We start from the raw sequence: 23,221 nt of genomic DNA, 5'->3' as shown, positions 1-23,221 counted from the left end.
TGCTGCTGCTTTTCTTACCCAATTTTCATCTAGCTTCTATTTTGCTTTTTAATAATTTTTTTCTTTGCAGTTGTTACTGTTAAAACAGAGCCCCATTTTGTTTTTTCTCCCCAAATCCTAAATACCACTGTTTTTGCTTAAAGTGGGCCTTCTCGTGACTAGTACCTCCTGCCTTCATTTTGGTCCCTACCTATTGGGTCCTCAGGCTCCCACTCTAGGCCTTTGGCACCAGACTGTTGCCTGCTGGTCACATGTCAATGCTGGTAAACACAGGAATGAATATACGAAAAAGAAGTCTCTTGTTACTGAAGGGAAGGACTTTAACTTTCACTACAGATTTAGCTAGCTTTTATGTTTTTAGCTTTATGAACAGATTTTCCAGAAGGTATTATCTTGAATTCTGAGCACGTACTTTCATTTGCCTAATGTAAATTCTCTGGCTTCATTAGAATGTGTTTCCTCCTGAAGAAGCAGCCGAAACTCTACCCACAGACAGTTTTAACAGGTCCAAGAGGCTTCTAGATTTACTACTGCATTTCCGTGATCTGAATCTCTGAAGCGGAAGGAGTTCACCCACTGAGAGAACCACAGGACATTCAGGGGCCTTACTCCTTTTTTGCAGTAATCCCTAGAGTTTACCACCTGGAGACATATTCCTATTAATAAATCAATCCTTCTCTAGCATACCTTTTCTAAGAAATATTTCTGAATTTTTTGATTTGTGTAAAGTCAGACTAATTTAAACAGGTTTCAGATTACAACATGGGGCTTACCTCCCTGCAAATATATAGTATCCTATTTCTACAGTTTTCTCAGAGATACTAGCTTAGAAAGTTCCACAGAATTTCCAATGATTCCCCCCAAACCCCATGCCCTTAATCCCGTCTCTCAGTTGGCAGAGGCTCTAGAGATACAGAGCAGCATCTCCTGAGCTCTTAGTCTCTGCCTCCTTGTAATCCACTCACCACATCATCTGGCACTAAAGGCCTTTGATAATCCTTTCCTGCATGTCCTTTGTAAACCACTTTGAGACTTCACAATCTGACCACAAGTTCTATGTGGTCCTCACCTCCTGCCTCCTGCCCCAGCTGTCTGTTTGCTGTTCCTTGAAGAAATATGTCATGCAACTTCAAAATCTCCATGTCTACTCTAGTTCCCCTTTGCCTGCTTACCCCAGCTCTTCTTCCTGGAAGGTTCTGTTGAAAATTCTCTACTGGGTTAACCCCTATGCTGACCCACATAGGCAGTAGTAACTACCTCCTCCTCTGAATTCTTGTAAAAACCATGTAGCCAAATAATCTAGCTTAGCCACCACAGACAAGAGTTCTGTTTGTAACTTCTGTCTCTGAGACCAATCACTGATCCTAAGGGTTTCTGGAAGAGGTTCAGAGGTGGAGCCCCTTGTGAGTTTTTAGAACAATTTCATACCCTCGAGCAACTAAATGTTGCCTCTCTTGAAGAAGGAGTGAGGAGGCGGAATTTGCTGGACTGTGTTCTCCCCGGATAGCCTCTCAGCAGAAGCCAAAATAGCCATGAACCAAATCTCTACAGACATTACATGAAATACTGATGGGTTTACAAAGAAAAGGAGTTCTTTTGGTTTAAGTGGGGACTGAGGAACATTGCTAAAGTGTTCTAGTTTCAACAGACTCCAAATTGCTTCCAATGGAGAAAGACTGCCTTCCTGATGTGCTTGGCACTTGATGTTTAGAGACAAGATGTTCCTACCCAGAGCTCAATGCGCTACACAAAATGACTGTTTTTGTTTGGGATGTTTATGTTCCCTTGGGGGGACACATACCTTATGGTTTAATTCTATCAGGTGGTGTAATTTTTTTTTTTCTGGAAATATTCTAGGGTAATGCTATAGATGCCTGTTGCGCCATGTGTACCTTCAGGATACTGAGCTAACATTTTGAGTAATAATTGGAATAGTTTGAATCACTATTGTATAATTTTACATATTATATAATAATATGATATTACTCTAACTATATAATTAAATTATAATGGCTTATATTACACTTACATTGCACATTCTATGTGCCGGACACTTCCTAAACACTTTACATAAATTATTTTAAAGCTCATAGCAACTCTATTGATATACCCCATTGTCCAGATGAGAAAATTGAGACTGAGAGAGGCTAATTAACTTGCCCCAGAACATACTACAATCATTTGACAAAAGGTGGATTTGAAAAGAGCTGTCTGATTCTTCTTACCCATGGCTGGGTTTTCTTACTCAGCCAGCCATGGGTAAGAAGTGAATCAACAGGGCGCCTGGGTGGCTCAGTGGGTTAAGCCGCTGCCTTCGGCTCAGGTCATGATCCCAGGGTCCTGGGATCGAGTCCCGCATCGGGCTCTCTGCTCAGCAGGGAGCCTGCTTCCCTCTCTCTCTCTCTCTGCCTACCTCTCCGTCTACTTGTGATCTCTCTCTGTCAAATAAATAAATAAAATCTTTAAAAAAAAAAAAAAAAGAAGTGAATCAACATGGAAAGGCTAGCATGGGGCCTGACATATGGAGCCAGACCCCATGCCAGTACTGGCTATTAGAATTCAGAAGATGTTCACTAAATCTCCCTTTGTGCTGGGAGTACTGTCGTGGGAATGATTCCTGGGACAGTCAGTGAAAGAATGTCTTGCCGATTCACTGGCTGTCTCTAACTTAAGCTGCTCCTAAGACTCTCAAGTGTGGCTCTTTGCTGGGTGGGAAGAAAAATGCTAGCGTGATAAATGGTTTCATTGCATTTCACATGATCTTGTACGATTATCATGCATAAGGTTATTTTTCTTTTCTGGCATATGTGTATATATATTTATATCCATAAATAATTTTATTTATGTAGCATAATTAAAAGTTACCAAAGTGGAACTTCATGATATGACCATTATTTATAAATTTGCTAAAATCCTCTTCCTGCGGGCCTAGTAATATAATGACTATGTGTGAACATGTATGCTTTTTCCTAGAGAAAAACACATCTGTTCATCATATTTCACCATATTTTAGTAAGCATGAGAGTTGCCTCTTAGATACCATAGGTTACACTGGCATATATGAAATAGTTCATGGAAATGCTCATATTTCTTAATATACAAAAATACATTCTTAAAAATAACAGCAATTTTCAAGTTCAAGGAAGATGTTCTGTAGGATCACACATTTAGAAATGTGCCACATTCAGCCAGTTGCTCCATACTTTCAAAACTGATTACTTCAACTGAGCTTGTCTTTTCAAATTATACAGTTCTGAGGTAAATACAGTGGAAGATGCCATAAAAGATTATTTTCCATTTCTCAGAAGGAATATGATAAAAGAGTTCATTTAAAAGATGGATGGCTGTGTATCATTTAAGGCAATGGACAACAGGAAGAAAGAGTGAGGAAGAAAGACTAAAGTCAGAGGATGTCTTGGGAGCTAAGGGAGTCAGGGAGAAAGGGTGGGTGGTGATTATTGGACTTCCTTGGAGAGGGGCAATGTCAGCATTTGCAGCCTGACTTCAAAGAAAACATCACAGAACTGTGACTCTGGGAGTGATAAAATGGAATGATAATTATTTTGCCTTCCTTTTACAACATTAGCAAGAATAAGAACAATGAACATTCTTTTTATTGATAGACTACCTGATACTGTGCTAAGGTTTTACACGTACTTAAAAAGCAATGAATATGTGTGTGTGTGTGCATGTGTGCATGTGTTCATATAGCATAACTGAGCTAATAATGAAGAATTTAAACTGATTGCTCATAGCCCTTAAGTCATTTTGAACCCTTAAGACCCCCAATCTCACAGTATTGTATAGCCTTGTAAACCTTGCAGTAATTACAATGGTTATTCTTGAATCTGGGATAATTCTCCAGCTTGGGTGGATGGTGGTGGTTCCTCATAGAAGGCCTCCTCGTCTGTTTGCCTGAGGTTCTTAGGGTTGGGGAAGCAAAGCAGCCTCCTGACATTTCCCAGAACATCCACACCCATGTCTCTAATCTGCATGCTGGCCCGGGGTGGTTCCTCCGACTTGAAATATCCCCTGTATCCCTGCAATCAATTCCTCTTCTTCCAGTTCCTTCCTCCAAGGTAGCATCCCATCAAACCTTCCCTGACCCCTGACTGACCTCATTGTGCACTGATCCTCTTTTGCTCTGCATTCCTGAGCACTTTTATAAAGTTCATATGCTCTTCCAGAAAGAAATTAAATAGAAGTTTATATTTTCTTCTTCCTTGCTTGCCTTTTCAAATTACACTCTAAGTCCCTTGGGCAAGTGGTTTTCCTATTGCATCTACTTTTTAAAAAATATATAACTATCTCCCTCCTTTCTTCCCCCCTTTCCTTCCTCTTTCCACCATACTTTGTAAGCTGTTGCATTCATTATACCATATTCAGATAACAGACAAATGTATCAGTTGACATGCTTTAGTCCCAAGGGTTTGTAGAGTTAATCTTCTAAGACATGTGTCTGCCAACTTACAGCTGCTATTTGTTGTTTTTAAACTTTTAGTTGAAATGGAGGCTCTGGTTTTGAGGTTGGATCCAAGAATGTATTATGGTTGTCATCATGAATACCAAGGTCCCTTTTAAAAGGGATTATGAGTGGTTGATAATTTTCAAAATCCACTTCCACCTACTCAAATGCCCCCAAATGCTTTTAGTTTTGACCTGCTAATTGGATGATTTCCTTCTCCTCACCCTAGTGTAGGATTAAATCAAAGCGTATTTCATATTCAGAATCTTTATATATGTATCTTTTTGTTTTAAACATAAAAATTAGTGTAGATATAATGAAGAGCAAAAGCAACTCTTGAGAAGGAAATATGTAATAAGAGGGCCTTGTGAACCCAACACAGTGGGGAAGAGAATAGAATCTGCCTGTCGGATGGGAGGGATTTCATGAGCTGGCTTTATAAAACTGCCATTTCTTGATACCTGCTGATGGCTGCATTTCCTTCCTGCCCAAATACCACCAACTGGAGTTGGTATCCATCAACAGTTGTCATGTGTGCCTTTATGTACTAGAGGTGGAGTCCGCTCATGCTGGTTAGACGAGCTGATGTGTGCCAGGGAAGGGGGTCCTCCAGGGGCCCATGGTTACACCTTGTTTCATCTGCTGGGCTTAGCCAGGAGATGTTCTGATTTAGAATTAAGGAATACCCTTTTGACTAATGAGATTCAATGGAGATTTATAGAAATACTTGACTTTAAAAAAAAACAAATGAGTATATTCACCATGAAAGTGGAATCGTGTTTGTGCTATATTAAAGTCAGTTGGCTATTCTCTAGGGAAAAGTAATGATTTTCCAATACATGGATGTTGGGAGATAAAATAAACCTGATTATGAGAGGTGACTTAGTTCAGTGAGAAGGGGCAAGAGCTTTGAATCCAAAGAGGCCTAAATGACATATGACTATATGTAAAAACTGCTCTGTGACTCAGTGTCCAGACCAATAAAATGGAGATGAGATGATAGTTCTATATGATCTGTCTGAATTACTTGTGCTATCAATTGATGGAATTCATTGAAGAATATCTGGAAGTAGAAAGAGAATGAATTTTTTTTTCCAAAGATTTTATTTATTTATTTGACAGAGAGAGATCACAAGCAGGCAGAGAGGCAGGCAGAGAGAGAGGAGGAAGCAGGCTCCCCGTTGAGCAGAGAGCCCGATGCAGGGCTCGATCCCAGGACCCTGAGATCATGACCTGAGCCGAAGGCAGCGGCTTAACCCACTGAGCCACCCAGGCGCCCCAGAGAATGAATTTTTAAAGAAAGCACTTGCACATGTTACAGAGTCATAATGATAACATGTGAAGGAAATAAAGAATTCATGTATAACATAAAATATTATGTGCACATGCATGCGAACACCTTCATCAGTTAAGCAAATATTTTGTTGACAGGTTCCCTGGTTCTATTCTTAGTCGTGAAGCATTGAGGGAAAGGGGAAATTCTCTACTCCCTGGTCTTCCTCCACAGACTAGTAGGGGAGACAGAAACACAAACTCATCGTCTCAGTCCAAACCCTAGACTGGACATATGTCCAAATGCTGTCTCTCTCAACTGCCAGAGCCAGACCCAAGTTTACCAACTTTTTGGCCAGGGGCAGGGATGGGCTGAAGAGGAGAATTACCAGGAATGAAGACCACCACACTGCCAAAGGATCAGTCACGTTTCCTCCTGTTTGTTTCCCTCAGATCTATGTTGTATGAAGCAGATGTGTGAGAAACTGGAGCAGAGTGAGGGCTCGTTTTGGTGACATGCAACCCAGGGGGCTGATTTTACTTGTGAGCAGGTGACTGCTACCCTGATGAGTCCTAAACTTTTTTGTGCTTTTTCATGATAATTATTTTTCCTACCTTTAGGTGCGATATCTAAGAACTGATCTCGAAGACTATCAAGCTGTTCGATGGTCAGGGTGCCATTTTCTTCCTTTTCCACAGGTGGGGGGCGCACTGGGGGAGGAGGGTCTGGAAAGACTTTCATATCGCCATTAATGAAGAAATCTTCTTGGCTTAAATAAAGTTCATTCTGAATTTTTTTAGATGTTTCAATGTGATAGCGAGCCACCTCAGTTAATTTTTCCACACTGAAAATGGAAAAATGCAAAGGGTTATCCCCACTAAATACTACTGGATTAACAGTGTTTGCTTACTAGTCATATACAAAGAGTCTACACATTGTATAGCTAAAGTAGACAATTCAATCTGCATGTTTACAAATTCCAATTCTCTTCAAACCCACTTTGTGAAAAGACAGAGTATAATTAAATAAGTGTAGATTGGAAATAAGATATATGCTCACTATAAAGCTCATGGTCATGTATGTATACAAAGCTGAACAAAAAGGGACTTCATCAAATATGGTTTTATTAGTAATAGAACATATTTTACTGTGTAAGTAAGATTGTGTCAAGAGATATATTTCATTCTAAGTATGCACCAGAATAAAGTTATATGGCAGAAGAGTCTGTAAAATACAACTGTTAGATTGACACACTTATTTGGAATCAGGAAAACTTATTAAGTTAATCAAATTTGATAATGGATTTCTGGAAGAGTGACTTTTCTCTAACTTTGACTGGATGAGTTTGATGTTATTTAAAACACAAAGTCAGAATGGACTCTCATAATATAAACACATTTAAATTGCTTTCTATTTTTACAAACAGTAATTCCTAGTTAAATCATGTAGTATAAGCAATAATAGGTGCAGTGGAAAGAACCCTGGAAGCTGAGCTCTCATTCCAGAACACTCCACAGCCATAGGTCCTTGGGAACTTATTTAAGCTCCCTGAATTTCCTTATCTTTGCATGAAGCCAGTAACGCGTAACTCCATACCTTATAATTATTAATATGAAATCACACAGAGCATGGATTTAACCTACACTGGGAATTATGGTTACGGCCCTAATTAAAGGGCCATTTCAAAAGCCAGAGAAGTTTTATACACGAATAAATATGATATTACTGTATTACAGGAAGGACTGTGTTTCTAGTTTACAATAAAGTTAGGACATGATGGAAAAATCCATTTTTAATCTACTTTTATGTAACCCAGGAACACCAACATATATTATAGACTGAAAATTTTAAAAAATAGTATTAGTTGCTTTCTTTGAAAAGACAACCCTAGAATTCAACTCCAGCATGCTATACTAGCAAGTGCCCACATAGTGCGTATTATCTAATTCATTTATGCCTCGTGGTGTGTGTGCGCTGGGGTGTGTAGGAGAAAGGCAATGGATAGCAACTAAGTTTTGCTCCCTTGAGTGAGGAAGGCAGTGGCCGACCAAGACTGAGACACAACCAGGATCTCAAAATGGGTGTGCTCCACCTAGTGGAGGTTACCAGGAACGGAAGAGATTTAAAAATGCCAAGGGAATGGAAAGCAAGATTTGGAGTTCTGAGGGATCTGGTAGCTTTCTCTATATTTTCCCTTTATCACCAGAGAATTTGTACAATAACCAAAGCAGAAAGCATGGCTGAACAGTCCTGGTTTTAACTTCCTGTGGTCACATTCAGGGGTCAGATATATACACAGAATATAAATCTGAGAAATTGGAGTACCTCTGATAAAAAAAATAAGCATTTACTCTTGAGGGTCACGTGGCTGGGAGTTGTTAATGCTATGAATCAAGAAAATATATTTTTCATTTGTAAGTGGCAGGCAGAGAACAGAAGTGAACATCACTGCTCTGTGACGCTAACGAGTAACAGACTTGGCTACCCAGTAGTAAAATTATTTTAAGCTTACTGCAGTAAGGTTACCAGGTTGAGGGGTGTGTGTGTGTGTGTGTGTGTGTGTGTTAGTTATTATACAGCACAACAGATATTAAAAAAACAAGGATGAAGATTTTACAACAGAACTTTCATTATGAGACAAGGATTATAGAAAACAAACCACAACTATCTTCCAGACAATAGTTGTTTCTGAGAATGCTTGCCATTTGTATTCTATGTAGGTAGCAAATTCTAAATTTCCAGCCAATATTTATTCCAAACTGTAGTGTTCCCAGAATCTAGATCTAATAGAAACCTCTGAAATAGCCTGGATGCTGAGTATCCTTTTATAAATGAAGCCATGGGGCCCCGAGCTATTAGGTATGGTGCTCGTCTGTGGACAATGAGGGAATCCCCATCTCTTGGAACATCATGTTGCCTGACTCTCACTTGAGGGCTGTTTCTGCTTTGCTGAGCTTCTTATTAAGAGAATGAGACTCTCTGTCCCTCACTAGAGATGAGAATTCTGAAAAACCTTTGGAACCGAAGAGTAAAGTGGAACTGGGTATTACCCTTACAAGGGAGTCAGCCTCACTAATAAAACATTGCAGTTGTTTTGGACTTGTTAGTCTCCCATTAATCAGCCCTGACTAAAAATAAGTCTAGCATTAGAAAGATATGAAACACAATATTACTTCTAAGTAACTACTTCTAAGTAAGTACTTCTAAGTAAGTACTTCTAAAAAAAAAATATTTTAAAATTACCTATAACATACCTTGTAAACTATGGTCCTCATCAAGCAGCCTAAAAACCAAACTCAGAAATTATGTGTAAAACTGGACATTGCAACAGGACAGTTTGACACATGACTTAGTGTTTGAGAAGAACCAATACAAATGTATACGTGATTCCCTAAAAGGTCAAAATTTCTATTTGCAAATGTAATTTACAGTTGTAAATGCCTAAAAACCTGCTAACTTTGACCTCCAGGAATTAAAAAAAAAAAATACGCTTTGGAAAAGCCATGGGGTACATTACCTGGCCATTTCATTCAAGTACCTCTCACCAAGCCACTTTTCCAAGAGTTTATATACATCGACCACCTTTGTTACTAAATCTTCAAGGAAAGCCAATGCTTTGGTCTTTATCAGTTCAAGCCGGAACTGTGTGGCTATCTCTAGAAAGAAAATGAAGGATTATATATACATGCATTTTCTCATCAGCTGAATTCAATTTTAAACCAATCATGCTTCAGTTTGTGAAGATGTAGGTGCACATTTAATATATGAGTATAGGTAATAACTAATCTATGTCGCTGAGAAAAAAATGGGTAATGCATGGTAGGGTCATTTGACAATTTATTTAAGCCAAAACTATTATAAACTGAGCTTTACATTTATTACACTTTTTAGCATTATGTTCTTTGATAAGTTGGAGTGGGAAAGAACAAATAGATAATCTCTGAATTTCAAAAGGGGGAAGATACAAAGTCTCTGGATATTTCCCTACTTAAAGAACCTCAGGATGGCAACACCATTGTATTTTCTTAGCACTGGTCAAACTAGGGTAAATTCTCTGTATTCCAGGGCCTGTTGCTGCCCATGGCACACACTAAGGTTTGTGGATTTTAGTTCTGAAATAGATTTCCCATGTTTCTTCACTGCTTCATCCACTGCCACTGGCCTCATTTGCTCATTTTCCTGATTTTTTTCAAAGTCCATTTTCAGTTGCATTCTAAGACAAGTGGAAGGGCCAGGAGGATATATCTTATAAAATCACTGCTACCTATAGAAGAGGAAGCTCTTGAACATTATGGATCCCAGACTGGCTCTTCTAGGGCCTCTGTTACCAAGAACTCACTTTCGGGGCCTGTTAGCCTTCAGTTGGGATTTATTTCCCTAATGAGAGGCCTCAACTATTCTTCACATAGAAAACCACCCCTGTAAAACCACACAGACTCTGACATATTCTTTTTGTGTCTGTTCTCTGAGAGTGTTAATTATTGCTGGTGTTCTCCTAGCCCCCTCCCAAATTTTCTCTTTCTGAGATCTCAGCAGACAGTTATAGGACGGCTGAATCTAGCCCTCATGTGGTCCTTGAAAACAACCAATGAAATGCTGTACTTTTCAATCCCTTTGTTCTGTGTTCCCCCAACACAACTTGAGCCATTCAAAAGCTATTTTCCTACTGGTCTGTTTTCCACTGAAAAGAATCATCTCCGTTCTTTCCAAATGCTACCTTCAAATTGCAGGGCAGCGAGGTGTTCTTCCTTGATTTTGAGCATCAGTTCTTTTCTCTTTTCCATTTGGGCAATCTCCTCTGCTGTCACCGTCACAGGTGTGACTTCTGCCATCGGTGGTGATTTGCCTGAAAGCACAGTGGAACTTGGGGAGGAGCGAGCCAGCATGCAAGAGGACGGACAGCTCCTTGGACAAAATGGGGACCAAGCGACATGTGCGGGTCTACCGCAAACCTCTTGGGATTTGGAAAGGACCAACCCTAGTCCTGACTGTGAGTGGGAAGTATGGATCTTTCCTTGAGAATTCTCCAGGTGTTATCTAGGCTAGACACATGTGAAAATGCCCCTTTTGTGTAGCATCATGGGAAAATGAGGTGTGCAGGGAGCACAGACACAGTTAGAGACTCCAAGGAAGGTGCAGTGCAGAGTTTGGCGATGGAAGTCAGCAAACTGCAACACAGCATGGAGGCCATTAGCCAGCTGCGGAAGTACTATTCCGTCAGAGGTACTAGTGTTAGCCAAGTGCGTACCAGATCCTAGTGAAGAAAAGACCAGCTGACAACATCCACAAGATGGCTGAAATGTGGCTCACAGTCAAGAATCTGTAATCTACTTAACAATCTTTTCAGTAGTACTTAACTGGAAGTATTTCCATGATTATATAAGAGAATTAGAAAATAAGAATTTGTCAGCATTTATCTGACAATCTACCCTTGAGAAATGGCAGTGTGATTCTAGCTGCAGGCTCCCTTTATGTAGTTCTACTTAGTGCAATAAATCTGTCTTGAAGGTTTGACCACAAGGGGTTCAAGTCATGTGAAGAAGACATAACTGTAAATAAAGAAATTGTAATAAAATGTCGTTGCAGGGCGCCCGGGTGGCTCAGTGGGTTGGGCCTCTGCCTTCAACTTGGGTCATAATCTCAGTATCCTGGGATCGAGCCCCACTTTGGGCTCTCTGCTCAGCGGGGAACATGCTTCCTCCTCAATCTCTGACTTCCTCTCTGCCTGCTTGTGATCTTTCTCTGTCTCTCTGTCAAAGAAATAAAATCTTTTTAAAAAATTTTGTTGTAGTTGCAACAGTAGATGTATGAATTACAGGTGAAAGGGAGCTTAATCTCAATTTTGTTTTATCATCTGTAAAATTAAGGGACTAGACTCAACCATTTATCCATTAAAAGTACATTGAAGCATGTCCTCCAAATCCTGCTTATGTTTTTCAATTTTACCATCTGAGATGGACTAAGTGGTGTGTTTTTCCTTGTGGTGCTCTTCTTCTCTTGGCTTCAAGTGCCACCCCTCACCCCCAGGCATGCCCACATCCTCAACTCCTCCTCTTACTCCTCCTCAGGGCTGTTTAAATGTACTCCCGCTGGGAAGTGTTTCCCCACTCTTCAGAAGGACTGAGGTGACCTTGCGCTCAAGATCGCCTGCACCTCTTCCACTAAAGAACGATGATGGATCAACTGTCTGTCTCTGGGGCTAGACTGAGTTCCCATCAGGGTAGGGACTGTGTTTTGTTTTCGTCCTTGAAGTTCACCATCATTTCCTTAGCCCCCATCGTGGCATGCTTCTCTTCTAGTGGGGTGCCTAACAAGTGTCTTGTGAGCAACTGCCTAGTGAAGTGACTTCTGCCCCCGTGCTTCTGTCTCTTCCTCTCTTGCCTCAACTCACCTTAAATATGTGCAAGTGAAGACATTCAGAGGGGGCATAATGTTTGTGCCAGAGTTAATCCCCAAGGCTGACAGGAGGTCTGTCTCAGCCTGAGTTTTCTCTTGCCTTTGCTTTCTCCTCAGGCCTCTGAGGCAGAGCTAGGCAGGGGGCCTCCAGAAGAGAGGAACTTGCTTGAATTAAACCAGAAACCTGAATTCAACCTGAAACTTACATACATATAATCACTTTTCACCCAACCTCTTCTCAGTTACTACAGCCCCTTTTGTGTCCACTTTTCAGATTACACAGTGCCATCTGGAGTTCTTCTAGCATGTTCCAAACTGTCCTTAAGGGTTATTTTACCTTGGATATGCTCGGCTATTTGGATAAACAAGTTAGGTGAGACTGGTTAGAACCCAGTATGATTAGCCAGCTAACACCACAGGAGTCTGGGTCTCAGAACCAAACCAAACCAACAGTAGCTTAACGTGCCTGCTTAGACGTTTGTGTTCTACCCAGGACAGTTTAAGCATCTGCACTTTCGGATGCCAAAGCCTTGACTACCTTTTGCTTGTTTGTCTGCCTTTTTCTTCTTGGGTGGTTCCTTTTTGACTTTTTTATTTGTACCCATCTGAGGAGATTTTTCTTTTGTGTCTGCTGGCAGGTTTTCCTTTTCTTCTTCCATGAGCCTCTGATGAATTTCAGCAGCCACCTGGTTGGATACAAGCAAGATTTCAATGAATGCAACACTTAAATATGAGAGCCATGTAGATTTAGTCATAGCCCAGTTGAGCTAAAGCCTCATTCTCTTGTAAACAACCATGCCATGTACTCAGTCTTTACAGAAGACACACTTCAGTGTTTTACTGACATGGAAATCTGGCCCAGGCTCCAAGAAGTGGCTTTCTTCGTGTGTGTATATTGCTCACTTTCTCAAGCCCTGCCTGCAGTTCAACCTTATGTTTCTTCATTGCCACCGCCACACTCCACAACGATGCTTTTGAAAAGCTTTCTTTTTAATCTCAGACTCTGTGGATTTAACATTCACCATTCTTCCAGGGCATTCCCCCATACCAGTGTTTCTCACATCATCATCATCATCATCATCATCATTAAACACTGCTCCACAGAGTTTTAAAGACAGTTTTTCCTAATAGTGCCCCTCCATGAAACTTTAAATACTGCAGAATTGCATCTGTCCACATATTTTACCTATAACTGTGCTTTATACATAAAATGGGTCAGAATTTCTCCTGCTCCCCAACCAAGTTTTGGGATTGCATGCCCTGTATTATTTGGGCTCATCGACACTTGCGTTCTGGGCTTCCATTCTCCTCTAACACTAGACATCATCCCAGAAGGTGCAGGGCTCATGAGGATGACCTGTCAGCTTCCTCTACTCAGGGCACTTGCAGCTTCCTGCCATCTCAGCTACCCACTCCTTTCACTCGCGTGAGTGGAGTGTCCTGGTGTGAGAGATGAGTTTTGGGGCCTCCTCATTGTAGCTGAAGAAGGAGTAGGGTGCGGTGCAGTTCCTACCCCTCCATGCCTCCTCCAGAGTTCTGTGCTTCAGGAAGCAGAGAAAAATTGTCTTGAGGCTGGTGCAACTGGGGCCTGCATTTCAAAGGCCAGACCTTTTGAAATAAGCCCAGCTGCCCCTGGAGAGGTGAAGAGCAGTTGAAGGTGTAGCCCCCAGAAATGAGAGCTGAGAAAAGATTCCCAAAAGGGAGAAAGAAAACCTGCCAAACCTGGAGGAGGGAGGAGAAACATATGTTTGAAAACCTTAAATCTCAATAAACCAACTGGTAAAGAAATGGAGAGATCATGAGAATTCATTTACTAAAGTGCCTACTGTGTCCAAGCCTGGTGTTATTTCTGGGGAGGAATAGGTGAGGGGCTCAGAGGAGAAAAAAGGAAGTTGAATGGAGGTGAGTAGAAAGATGAATAAGGGGGCGCCTGGGTGGCTCAGTGGGTTAAGCCGCTGCCTTCGGCTCAGGTCATGATCTCAGGGTCCTGGGATCGAGCCCCCACATCGGGCTCTCTGCTCGGCAGGGAGCCTGCTTCCTCCTCTCTCTCTGCCTGCCTGTGATCTCTCTCTGTCAAATAAATAAATAAAATCTTAAAAAAAAAAAGATGAATAAGTCATAAGCTCTCCTCTCCCCTGGCGAGATACACCAGCCAAGTGTGCAGGAACTAGGGGCAAGTGGAACTAGGGGCAAGTGCCCCTAGTTCCTGCACACTTCATACCCCTGGGCTCAGCATGTAGCTGTCCCCAACTGTTCTATGAATGTTAAATGTTGTTCCAACCTCCAAATGGGCTTCAAGCAGCTTTTAGCACCTGCTATGCTCATAGGGAATGCCCAGGAAATGATTATTAATAGATGGAATTTCTTTTTAAATTATCTTATTCCACGGAACTTACCCACAGCTTCTTTAAGATCAGTGGAACTTTGGAGAAATAGAGAAAGATTTCAGAGAACAAGCCAGTTTTGTGTGAGTGTACGTATGTGGTTTTAATCAGATGCCCTTAAGTCATAAAAATGGATTTCATAATATCTGCTGTGCTTTAAAATTCTTGGTAAAGCTGAAAGCAGACTTGTTAATCTCCCCCCAAATTGCAAGCAATTCAGTTTTCAATCTGTTTTTGCAAAGCACTTAGTAAGTTAGCAATTCCCTTTAAAATTGGATTTTTCTCCTTTATAAACAACTTTGTGGTGGTGGTGGTGGTGATGATAATTATCATCATCTGCATTTTTTGGGTCCACTTCCCTCAAAGACCTCTGAGCCTCTTTCAAAATTTAACATAATTGACAATACATTCAGCAATCTACCTGTAAGTCTAAAGAAACTCTAGAAATAATGTCTTGACATTGTGGGCGTTAACTATGACTTATTTCTTTGAAATCATTGCATACCTGTTAATTAGAAGAAAGTTTTTCTAAAAATTAACATTGCACACTAAACGAGTAGCTGTTGGTGGGACTGCTGTGTAGGAAAAGGCCCCCGTTAAAACTTTCTCCTTTCAGTTGCTCTCATCCCTGCTGGCACTGTTTATCCTACAGTCATTTGCCCAGGCATGTCTGTCTCACTGGAAACTTAAAATTCCCTTTAAGGTCATGTGATATCAAGGTCATAAATGTCTGTTAGAGACATAAAAGCAGGATTCAAATATAATTATTAGGAATACTAATTAGATTAGTACTAACTAAACTTTTTTCCCTTGTTTCTATGTGGTTTTTATTTTATTTTTTTTAAAGATTTTATTTATTTATTTGGGGAAGACGGAGAGAGAACAAACAGTGGGGAGAGGGAGATGCAGGCTCCCTGCTGAGCAGGGAGCCCAATGTGGGGCTTGATCCCAGGACCCTGAGATCATGATCTGAGCCCAAGGCAGACGCTTAACAGACAGCCACCCAGGCAACCCTCTATGTGGTTTTTAAAGTCCACAAGGAAAATAGTACAATTGTTAATAAATTTTTAATGTCATGATCTATTATATTTACAATTTCCAAGACAGCATACATTATTTCATTGGATCTTCCAACCATTCATGAGAGGAAAGGTATGTGGAATATCTCCCATGTACAGATAAGGAATTGAAGACTAGAAGAGGTTATTTCCACAAAATCATACAACTAAACTCAGAGTGATAGCCAGTGCTCTTTGTGCTGTGTGCTGCTCTTTCCAATAATGTAATATTCTACAATGTCATCTCCCCTAGGAAATTCTAATAGGATTTGTAAGACTTGTAAATTACTTTATGTAGCTCATAAGAATAATAATTCCTTTTTTTCCCCCCTCAAACTCCTAGCTCTGGTTTCCCATTCTCTGGTCCTTGGTAGTTGTAATCAAACTCATCACCATGGTCATTGGCATCATCATCAGTAGTAACTTCAGCATCTTTGGTACAGCAGCAGTCCAATGTCAGACTGTGCTGAGGGCTTAGTATCATATTAGATGTGGGCATGTTGCCAGGTGTAGGGTGTATAAAAAGTCTTAGAATCCAGTGTTCAGTGTTTAGGAAAATAGTGAGATAAATATTACAATCACTATTTTAGGAAAATAGTGAGATAAACATTACAATCACCTAGAACCTTCCTAGATAGGAAGAGCTGGATGTTTGGGAAGATAATACTGCTACAGGGATTGGAAGAGCACATGATCAGAGAAGACAGGGCTTCAAACAGCAACCAACAACTCAGGAATCAAAGCAGGAACTAGCTCTGAAGACTTCCAGAAAGCATATAGTTTAATCAAATAGAAGGAAGGAAGAACATATTTTAGGAGAGAAAGATGACATTGGCCAAGGCATGAAAATTGTTAATGCTGATGAAATATGTGGGAACCAGTATTTAGTTACTTTATGAGAAGGTTTCATGAGTTGGTACCAGCATGATGGGGAGCTCTGAGCCTCTGGGTCAAGGGTTTAGGATTCCACGGTGGCTACTGGAAGTCATCATACTACCTCATTTCCTCTCTGGTCAATAACAGAAGATGATTTCTGTGTTCTTATAAGCATCACATACTTTTTTAAACAAAATAAATCAATCTCTTTCCTTTAACTGGATCATTTTGCCTTATAAAGTAGCTATCGATACATTCAGGGTCTACATCTATCGTCTTACTAGGTGTTTTCTATTTGTTTGTCCTAAATCTTTTTCTGTCCTCCTTTCTTTTCTTATTTTGGACTTAATATTTTAAATTTATTCATTTTTCTTTATATTAGTTTGGAAGTCATACACACTAATTCACTTAATGGTTACTCTAGAGATAACACCATGAATTACTGACTAAATAATATTTAGAATTTGATAAGTTAACAATTTATGGTGCAACCTATGGTAACCAGTAAAAGAACATAATATAATGCACTACTTCTAAAAGTAAGTAGGAGTGAAAGAGCAAACAGGAAAAGATACAGAAAGGATAAAATAAGACAGTGAACAAAGATATAATGTGTAAACAATATTTAAAAGCATAATTTCTAAAAAACCATTATAGATAAGGAAGATTACCTCCTAGTAAGAAAAGTATTAGTTCACCAGGCCCAGATGGCCTCTTGGATAAGGCTACTGAACACTTTAAGAGGGAATAATTCCAACTTCCTCAAACTCTTCTAAAGTTTGATTTATGAGGCTAGTATTACATGAATGTTAAAAGTTGACAAGGACAGTATGAGAAAGACAAATTATAGGATTTTCTCACTTATAAACAGATTCAAAAACCCTAAGTAAATTATTAGGAAAACAAATCCAGCAATATGTAACAAGTATGATGTTTCATTATAATGTTGGGCTTATTCCAGGGATGTGATGTAAGTTTAATATTAGAAAATTGACCAATACGACATTTCACTATTGATAGAAAACAGAAAAAAAATCATTTGGCAATCTCAATAGATGCATGAAAATTATTTGTTAATATATTTATGAAAAACCCTCACACTAAGCTAGAAATGTAAAGAAACTTCCATAATCTGATAAATAACATCGAAATAATCTATAGCCAACACTTTTGTAAATTTTGACAAGCTGACTTGAAAATTTATATGGAGAGGCAAAGAGCCAAGAAAAGCCAAAATGCACTGGACAGCTGACAAGGTGGGAAGATTTGCTCATCTGGATAACAAATGGTATGATATTATGTGGTTTTGGTACAAGGATGGAAAAATAGAGTAATGCAACAGAACTAATTTATGATATGTGGTCACTTAATTTATGACAAAGATAATACTGCAGTGAATGGGAAAAATCTGGTATTACTTATACAAACTGAAGTATCATGTATAGTATCATCTACTGACATTGAAGACAGCAACCACTCTTAGCCATATATCCAAAGGTTGTGTGTGCATATGTGCATCAGTGGACAAGTACAAGAATGTTCATAGCAAGGATATCCATAATGGCACAAACTGGAAGCCCAAATGTGTATTAGTAGCAGACTAGTTCAATAAACTGTGATAAATTTATATAATGAAACAATGTATAACAACAAAAAGGAACGGACTACAGCTCCACTCAACAACATTGAATTAATCTCATACATAATGTTGAGCAAAAGAAAACACAAAGAGACAAAAGATATGAGTCCATATATTTGAAATTCAAAAACAAGCAAAGCTAAAGTATACTGTTTAGAGGTATAATAAACTTAAAACTTATGAATATCAAGGGAACGGTTAGTCAAAAGGCAAGTGGAGGGTCCACGTTGTAGGAATCCAGGGGATTAGGACTGGGAAGGGGCAAGGACTGGGTAGGTGTGGACCTTTCCCATTTCCCCCATGTGCTGGTTCCACTAGTAACTTTAGGTGTGTACAGAAAGCCCTGCAGTTCTACTTCATGCACTTTTCTTAGTTGTGTCAAAATCCCACTAAAATTTTTTATAGAAGAAGCAAGACAATGAAAGGCAACTACGATCACTTTTGAGAGGGAGAAATGAAAGAAGGAAGAAAAAAGGGAAGAGAAGAAGAACAGAAAGGGAGGACAGAACACTAAGGCTGTTGTGGGATGAACTAGAGAAAAGAACCATGGAGGTAGAGTGGCCAGAAAGGGACTTGGAAAACACCCAGTCAGAAGTGTCACCTCCTCCCTTTGAGACCCTGAGGTAAGCTCCTCTTCCACCTCTTCCATCTCTTCCACAAAGTTTTTTGGAAGGTTGACACTGCTTCCTGTTTGGATGGGATGTTTTGGGGAAACTCAAAGAACACCTGGCACAGAATGAAAACAGAACCACCTTGGGCACTTAGGACTGGAGGGTGAGGGAACAGTGGTCCTCCAAGCTAAACCTTATGTGCACCTTCTGTACAGGGGGAAGCTTCTCCTTACATTACAGTTATCTGTATGCTCTTCCCTTCTCTTTTGATTTGGTATGGGCTCCTTAAACACAGGGAATATTGCTGTCCCTTGGTTTCCCAATGAAGCTGAAAAGGACATGAACTTTGAATTCATATAGTCCTAGGTCAAATCTCCTTGTTGATACATGACCTGCTAAGTGAACTTGGCAAAATTTTTTACCTTTCTGGATCCTCGTTTTCCTTGGTAATGAGGATAATACTTACCCCATAGGTAGCTTATGTAAACTAGAGATCTAAGGCCAGATGTGTGTTTTTCTTAGCTCTGTAAAGTTTTATAAATTTGATTTAATTTCTAACATGCTAAAATCAGTAGGTTTCACATACAAATCTGAATTTCTGGCTTTTCCTGGAAAATTGTAAAGTCTGGCCATACTGGGCCTCATTCTTAAATGGTATTTGGTCTGGGAGATGTAGCACATACCTCTTTAGGAGTGTGATTTCCACTAAGCCACAACCCCATCCCTCCCTTACTGCATTATACTTGACCCATGTCATTGACTTTTCCCAAAGGAACCTTTTGGTCTCTGCACTTGGAACCTTGGCCCAGCACAAAAAATAATCTGATGATTTCCTCCATTCTTGAGCTCATATATTTGCTGACTGAATTGTTTTATTTCTTGTTTCTTTCAGTAAATAAAACAAGACAAAAAAGTTCCTGAAGGTATAGCTTTATACAACATTGTGTAAATTTTCTATTCATAGCATAGACCAAAGTTAGTGCTTAGTGGAAATGTAATAATGAGCACAGCTTACCATGTGAGATATTGCTAAAGAAGCCTGCTGCCAGGTGTCCATTAACAATTTCTCATCTGCCTCAAAGTTTGCCTCAACATTTTCCAGTGAGTAATCGATCTTGCCCTTCAGTATGGCCTTTGTTTTTGGTTTGGATGTAGTTGAATCCGGAGATATGGATATTCGAGAAATTAGAGGAATTCTTTGAAAAGAAAAACCAACAAATAAAAAGGAAATACAAATATTTCATTTACCAGAATTTTATTTTTTGACATGTTACTTTGGGAATTTTGTTACCTTGCTTTTACCTATACTTTCATAGTTGTCCTGGAAGAACTCTTCAAGTGAAGAAAAGACTATAAAAGACTGTATTCAGGGGATACCTGGGAGGCCCAGTCAGTTAAATGACTGATTTTTTATTTTGACTCAGATCATGATCTTAGGGTTGTGAGATTGAGGCCCATGTAGGGCTTCATGTTGGGAGTGGGGCCTGCTTTGATTAAGATTCTCTCTCCCCCCCCATACTTTCTCTTAAAAAAAAAAAGACTGTATTCACATTTTTTTTTAAAAGATTTTATGTATTCATTTGACAGACAGAGATCACAAGCTGGCAGAGAGAGATTGAGAGAGAGAGAGAGAGAGAAGCAGGCTCCCTGCTGAGCAGAGAGCCTGATGTGAGGCTCGATCCCAGGACCTTGAGACCACGACCTTGAGACCAGGACCTGAGCTGAAGGCAGAGGCTTAACCCACTGAGCCACCCAGGTGTCCCTGTATTCAAATTTTTATAGTCTTATTAACAAGAGTAAACTAGAAGAAAATATTAACAAAACATAATTTTTAGGTTTAATTCTCATTGATAATGGGGAGGGAAATGAAACAACAGTTGCAACAACAACAACAACAACAACAACAACAACAACAACAACAATTGAAGATATGCAATTTTGAAATGTGTCCGGGGCATCAACTTCTGACAAGGAACAAATCAATCACATAAAAGCAAATCAAATAAAACTGGGCACCATTCCTTTAAGATGACTAGCATTATTTGGCTTCCTGAAATGGACAGTGATAAAGCAGGATATGACAGATGTGAGGATTGTAAGGGGGAAGGATTCGTGGAGGTCACAAGGTTTTGGTGGTGGGTGGGGGAAAAAATCCAACAGCCCTCCCCACTTAAGAGTAATGATGATGAAGCTTTCTATTTGCTTTTTAAAGTGCTGTGGGAACTCAGAGGTGAGCTCTCCCTCTCCCTTCTTTCAGCCATATTGCTGCCCCTATGTAGAAATTTTAGAGCTACCCCTGAAACATTCTATCCCTGAAGGACTCCCAATCTCAAATGCTAAGAGAAGCAGGAAGAGATCCCCAAGGCAGAATGCTTATTACAATCCTCAGTGATCCAAAGTGTAAATTGTCCCCCCACCAGGCATGGGCTGGGCACCAAGCATGACTTCCCTGAAACTTGAGGAGAGTCAGGAGCCATGATAGTGATCAAGTATTTGGTCTGGCAGACTCAAGCTGCTGGGGAACAGAGTGGTGATCCAGAAAGCTGATTGTGAATTCCAGCAAACAAGTAGCTTGGTCTTGTTTTGAACGCTAGATGTGGTTTCTTGAACTTGGCTCTTTGATTCTTATAGTACTTGGCATTCTGACAATGTACTGTGCCTACAGAGGCCTGAGGTGCTGAGGTTCTTCTATGCAGTACATATCTACCCACAAGGAAAATTTACATTTTAATAATCAAGTAATGTCAAATGTCAGTCACTGAGACACTGAGATTCATGTGTGTAACAAGGTAAAGTTTGTATGATCATCTCTAAATGTTTAATACAGTATAACATGCATTTCCCAACACTTTACTTTGGAGGCATATCATTTAGAAATAAAATTTGGGCTCATTTACTGGAAAAAAATCTGGTCTAGCTAGATCTGCCACAATAAGTATACATGAATTGGGGCATGACACTTGACTTCCTGAAGCTCCTTTCCTCAAATAATAGAAATATACAATTGCTACTATTATTATCATTGCTTATTTTTAGTCACTGGCAATTATTAACCAGTTATTTGTTACTATTATGCTGCTGCTGTTGCTGTTTTTATAGAAATAAAGTAGACAGTGATATGGAAATGCTTAATAGTATGCTTGTTTCCCTTACACATTTTAAAGAAACTATGGTTGGTTAGTTGATTGGTTGATACACTGATTGAGAGTTTCAGTAGATACTCATAGCAGTGATTTGAGGTTGACATTGGTACGCAGTTGTTTTGCAGAAAATAAGAACTGGATGTTCTTTTCCCTGTTTCATTCTGTTAACCAACTTTAATAGCTTCCCCAATATGCCTGACTTGCTATTTTGTGCTAAGAACAGAATGCACTGCTACTGTAGACATTGGAACTTGGCCTCTTTTAATGGCTCTGATGGTTCATATTGCCTTTGGAATTTTTTATTGTTTTCAATTTTGAAGTCCTTTTCCAGTAGCTTGCTGAGTTAAACATTTCTCTCATATTTGTATCAAGAAGACGGTACTTTCCTTCTTGTGTTTTCTTGCTTACATATGGACATGATGGGGACATGGTGGAGGAAATCTAGAGTGAGAAAAAGTGGGTCTCAGATCTCATGTATAATCTTATTGTGTTCAGGTCATCTCAAATCCTTTTTGGTATAGGGAGAATAAAGCAAAGCAAGAACATGCAATACTCACAACTATAATACTCTGGAATTTAAGAAACAAAACAAAGGATCATAGTGGAAGAGACGAAAAATTAAAACAAGATGAAATCAGAGAGGCAGACAAACCATAAGAGAGTTTTAATCATAGGAAACAAACTGAGGGTTGCTGGAGGGGAGAGGGGTGGAGGGATGGGGTAACTGGGTGATAGACATTATGGAGGGCACGTGATGTAATGACCACTGGGTATTATATAAGACTGATGAATCACTGACCTCTACCTCTGAAACAAGTAATACATTATATGTTAATTAATTGAATTTAAATTAAAAACTACTAAAAATATAAAAATTATAAGAATAAAAAATACTTCATAATATGACATATGCTATTGTCATAATATGCATTAATAATAGTCATCAGTTATTGAGTGTTACTGAGACTAGGTCTCATCTTCTGATCCCCAGACATGATACCCAGTGCTTTAAGGATTTCGTTTTCTGTAATCTTCACAATCACCCTACTTTATAGATACTTTATAAATAAGAAAACCAAGGCTTAAGAGAGGTGGGGTGACTTTCCTTCCAGAATAAATTGTTCTAATTTATTCTCATACAATTAGTAAATAACATCCAGGATTGAAACCAGATCTATCTGTCTTCAAAACATAATCACAATATATGCATGTTTTGTGCCACTTGTGCTACCTGCATTGACTTGAGCACACTTGTACAATAAAGTACATATACTGCTTTCAATCTCCAGTACATATCACATATCTTTGGAGATTTAAACTTAATGTTCAGCTTTTATATTATTTTCTAAATCTAACCTCTTTTTTTTCTCTCTTCA

The 23,221-nt window shown here is 39.5% G+C and overlaps 1 protein-coding gene across 1 annotated transcript in view; it reads right to left on the bottom strand.

Moving 5' to 3' along the window:
* Positions 1-23,221, bottom strand: part of SPEF2 (sperm flagellar 2) — a 172,170-nt gene that overhangs the window by 32,583 nt on the left and 116,366 nt on the right. Inside the window, 5 exon segments of the mRNA XM_047731556.1 lie at positions 6,353-6,582; positions 9,256-9,394; positions 10,456-10,584; positions 12,673-12,820; positions 19,718-19,898. Of these exon segments, the coding sequence (XP_047587512.1) occupies positions 6,353-6,582; positions 9,256-9,394; positions 10,456-10,584; positions 12,673-12,820; positions 19,718-19,898 (827 nt within the window).

This window comes from Lutra lutra, chromosome 5 (genome assembly GCF_902655055.1).
Source record: "Lutra lutra chromosome 5, mLutLut1.2, whole genome shotgun sequence".
Classification (NCBI taxonomy): domain Eukaryota; kingdom Metazoa; phylum Chordata; class Mammalia; order Carnivora; family Mustelidae; genus Lutra; species Lutra lutra.
This window is presented reverse-complemented; position numbering and strand designations above follow the sequence as displayed.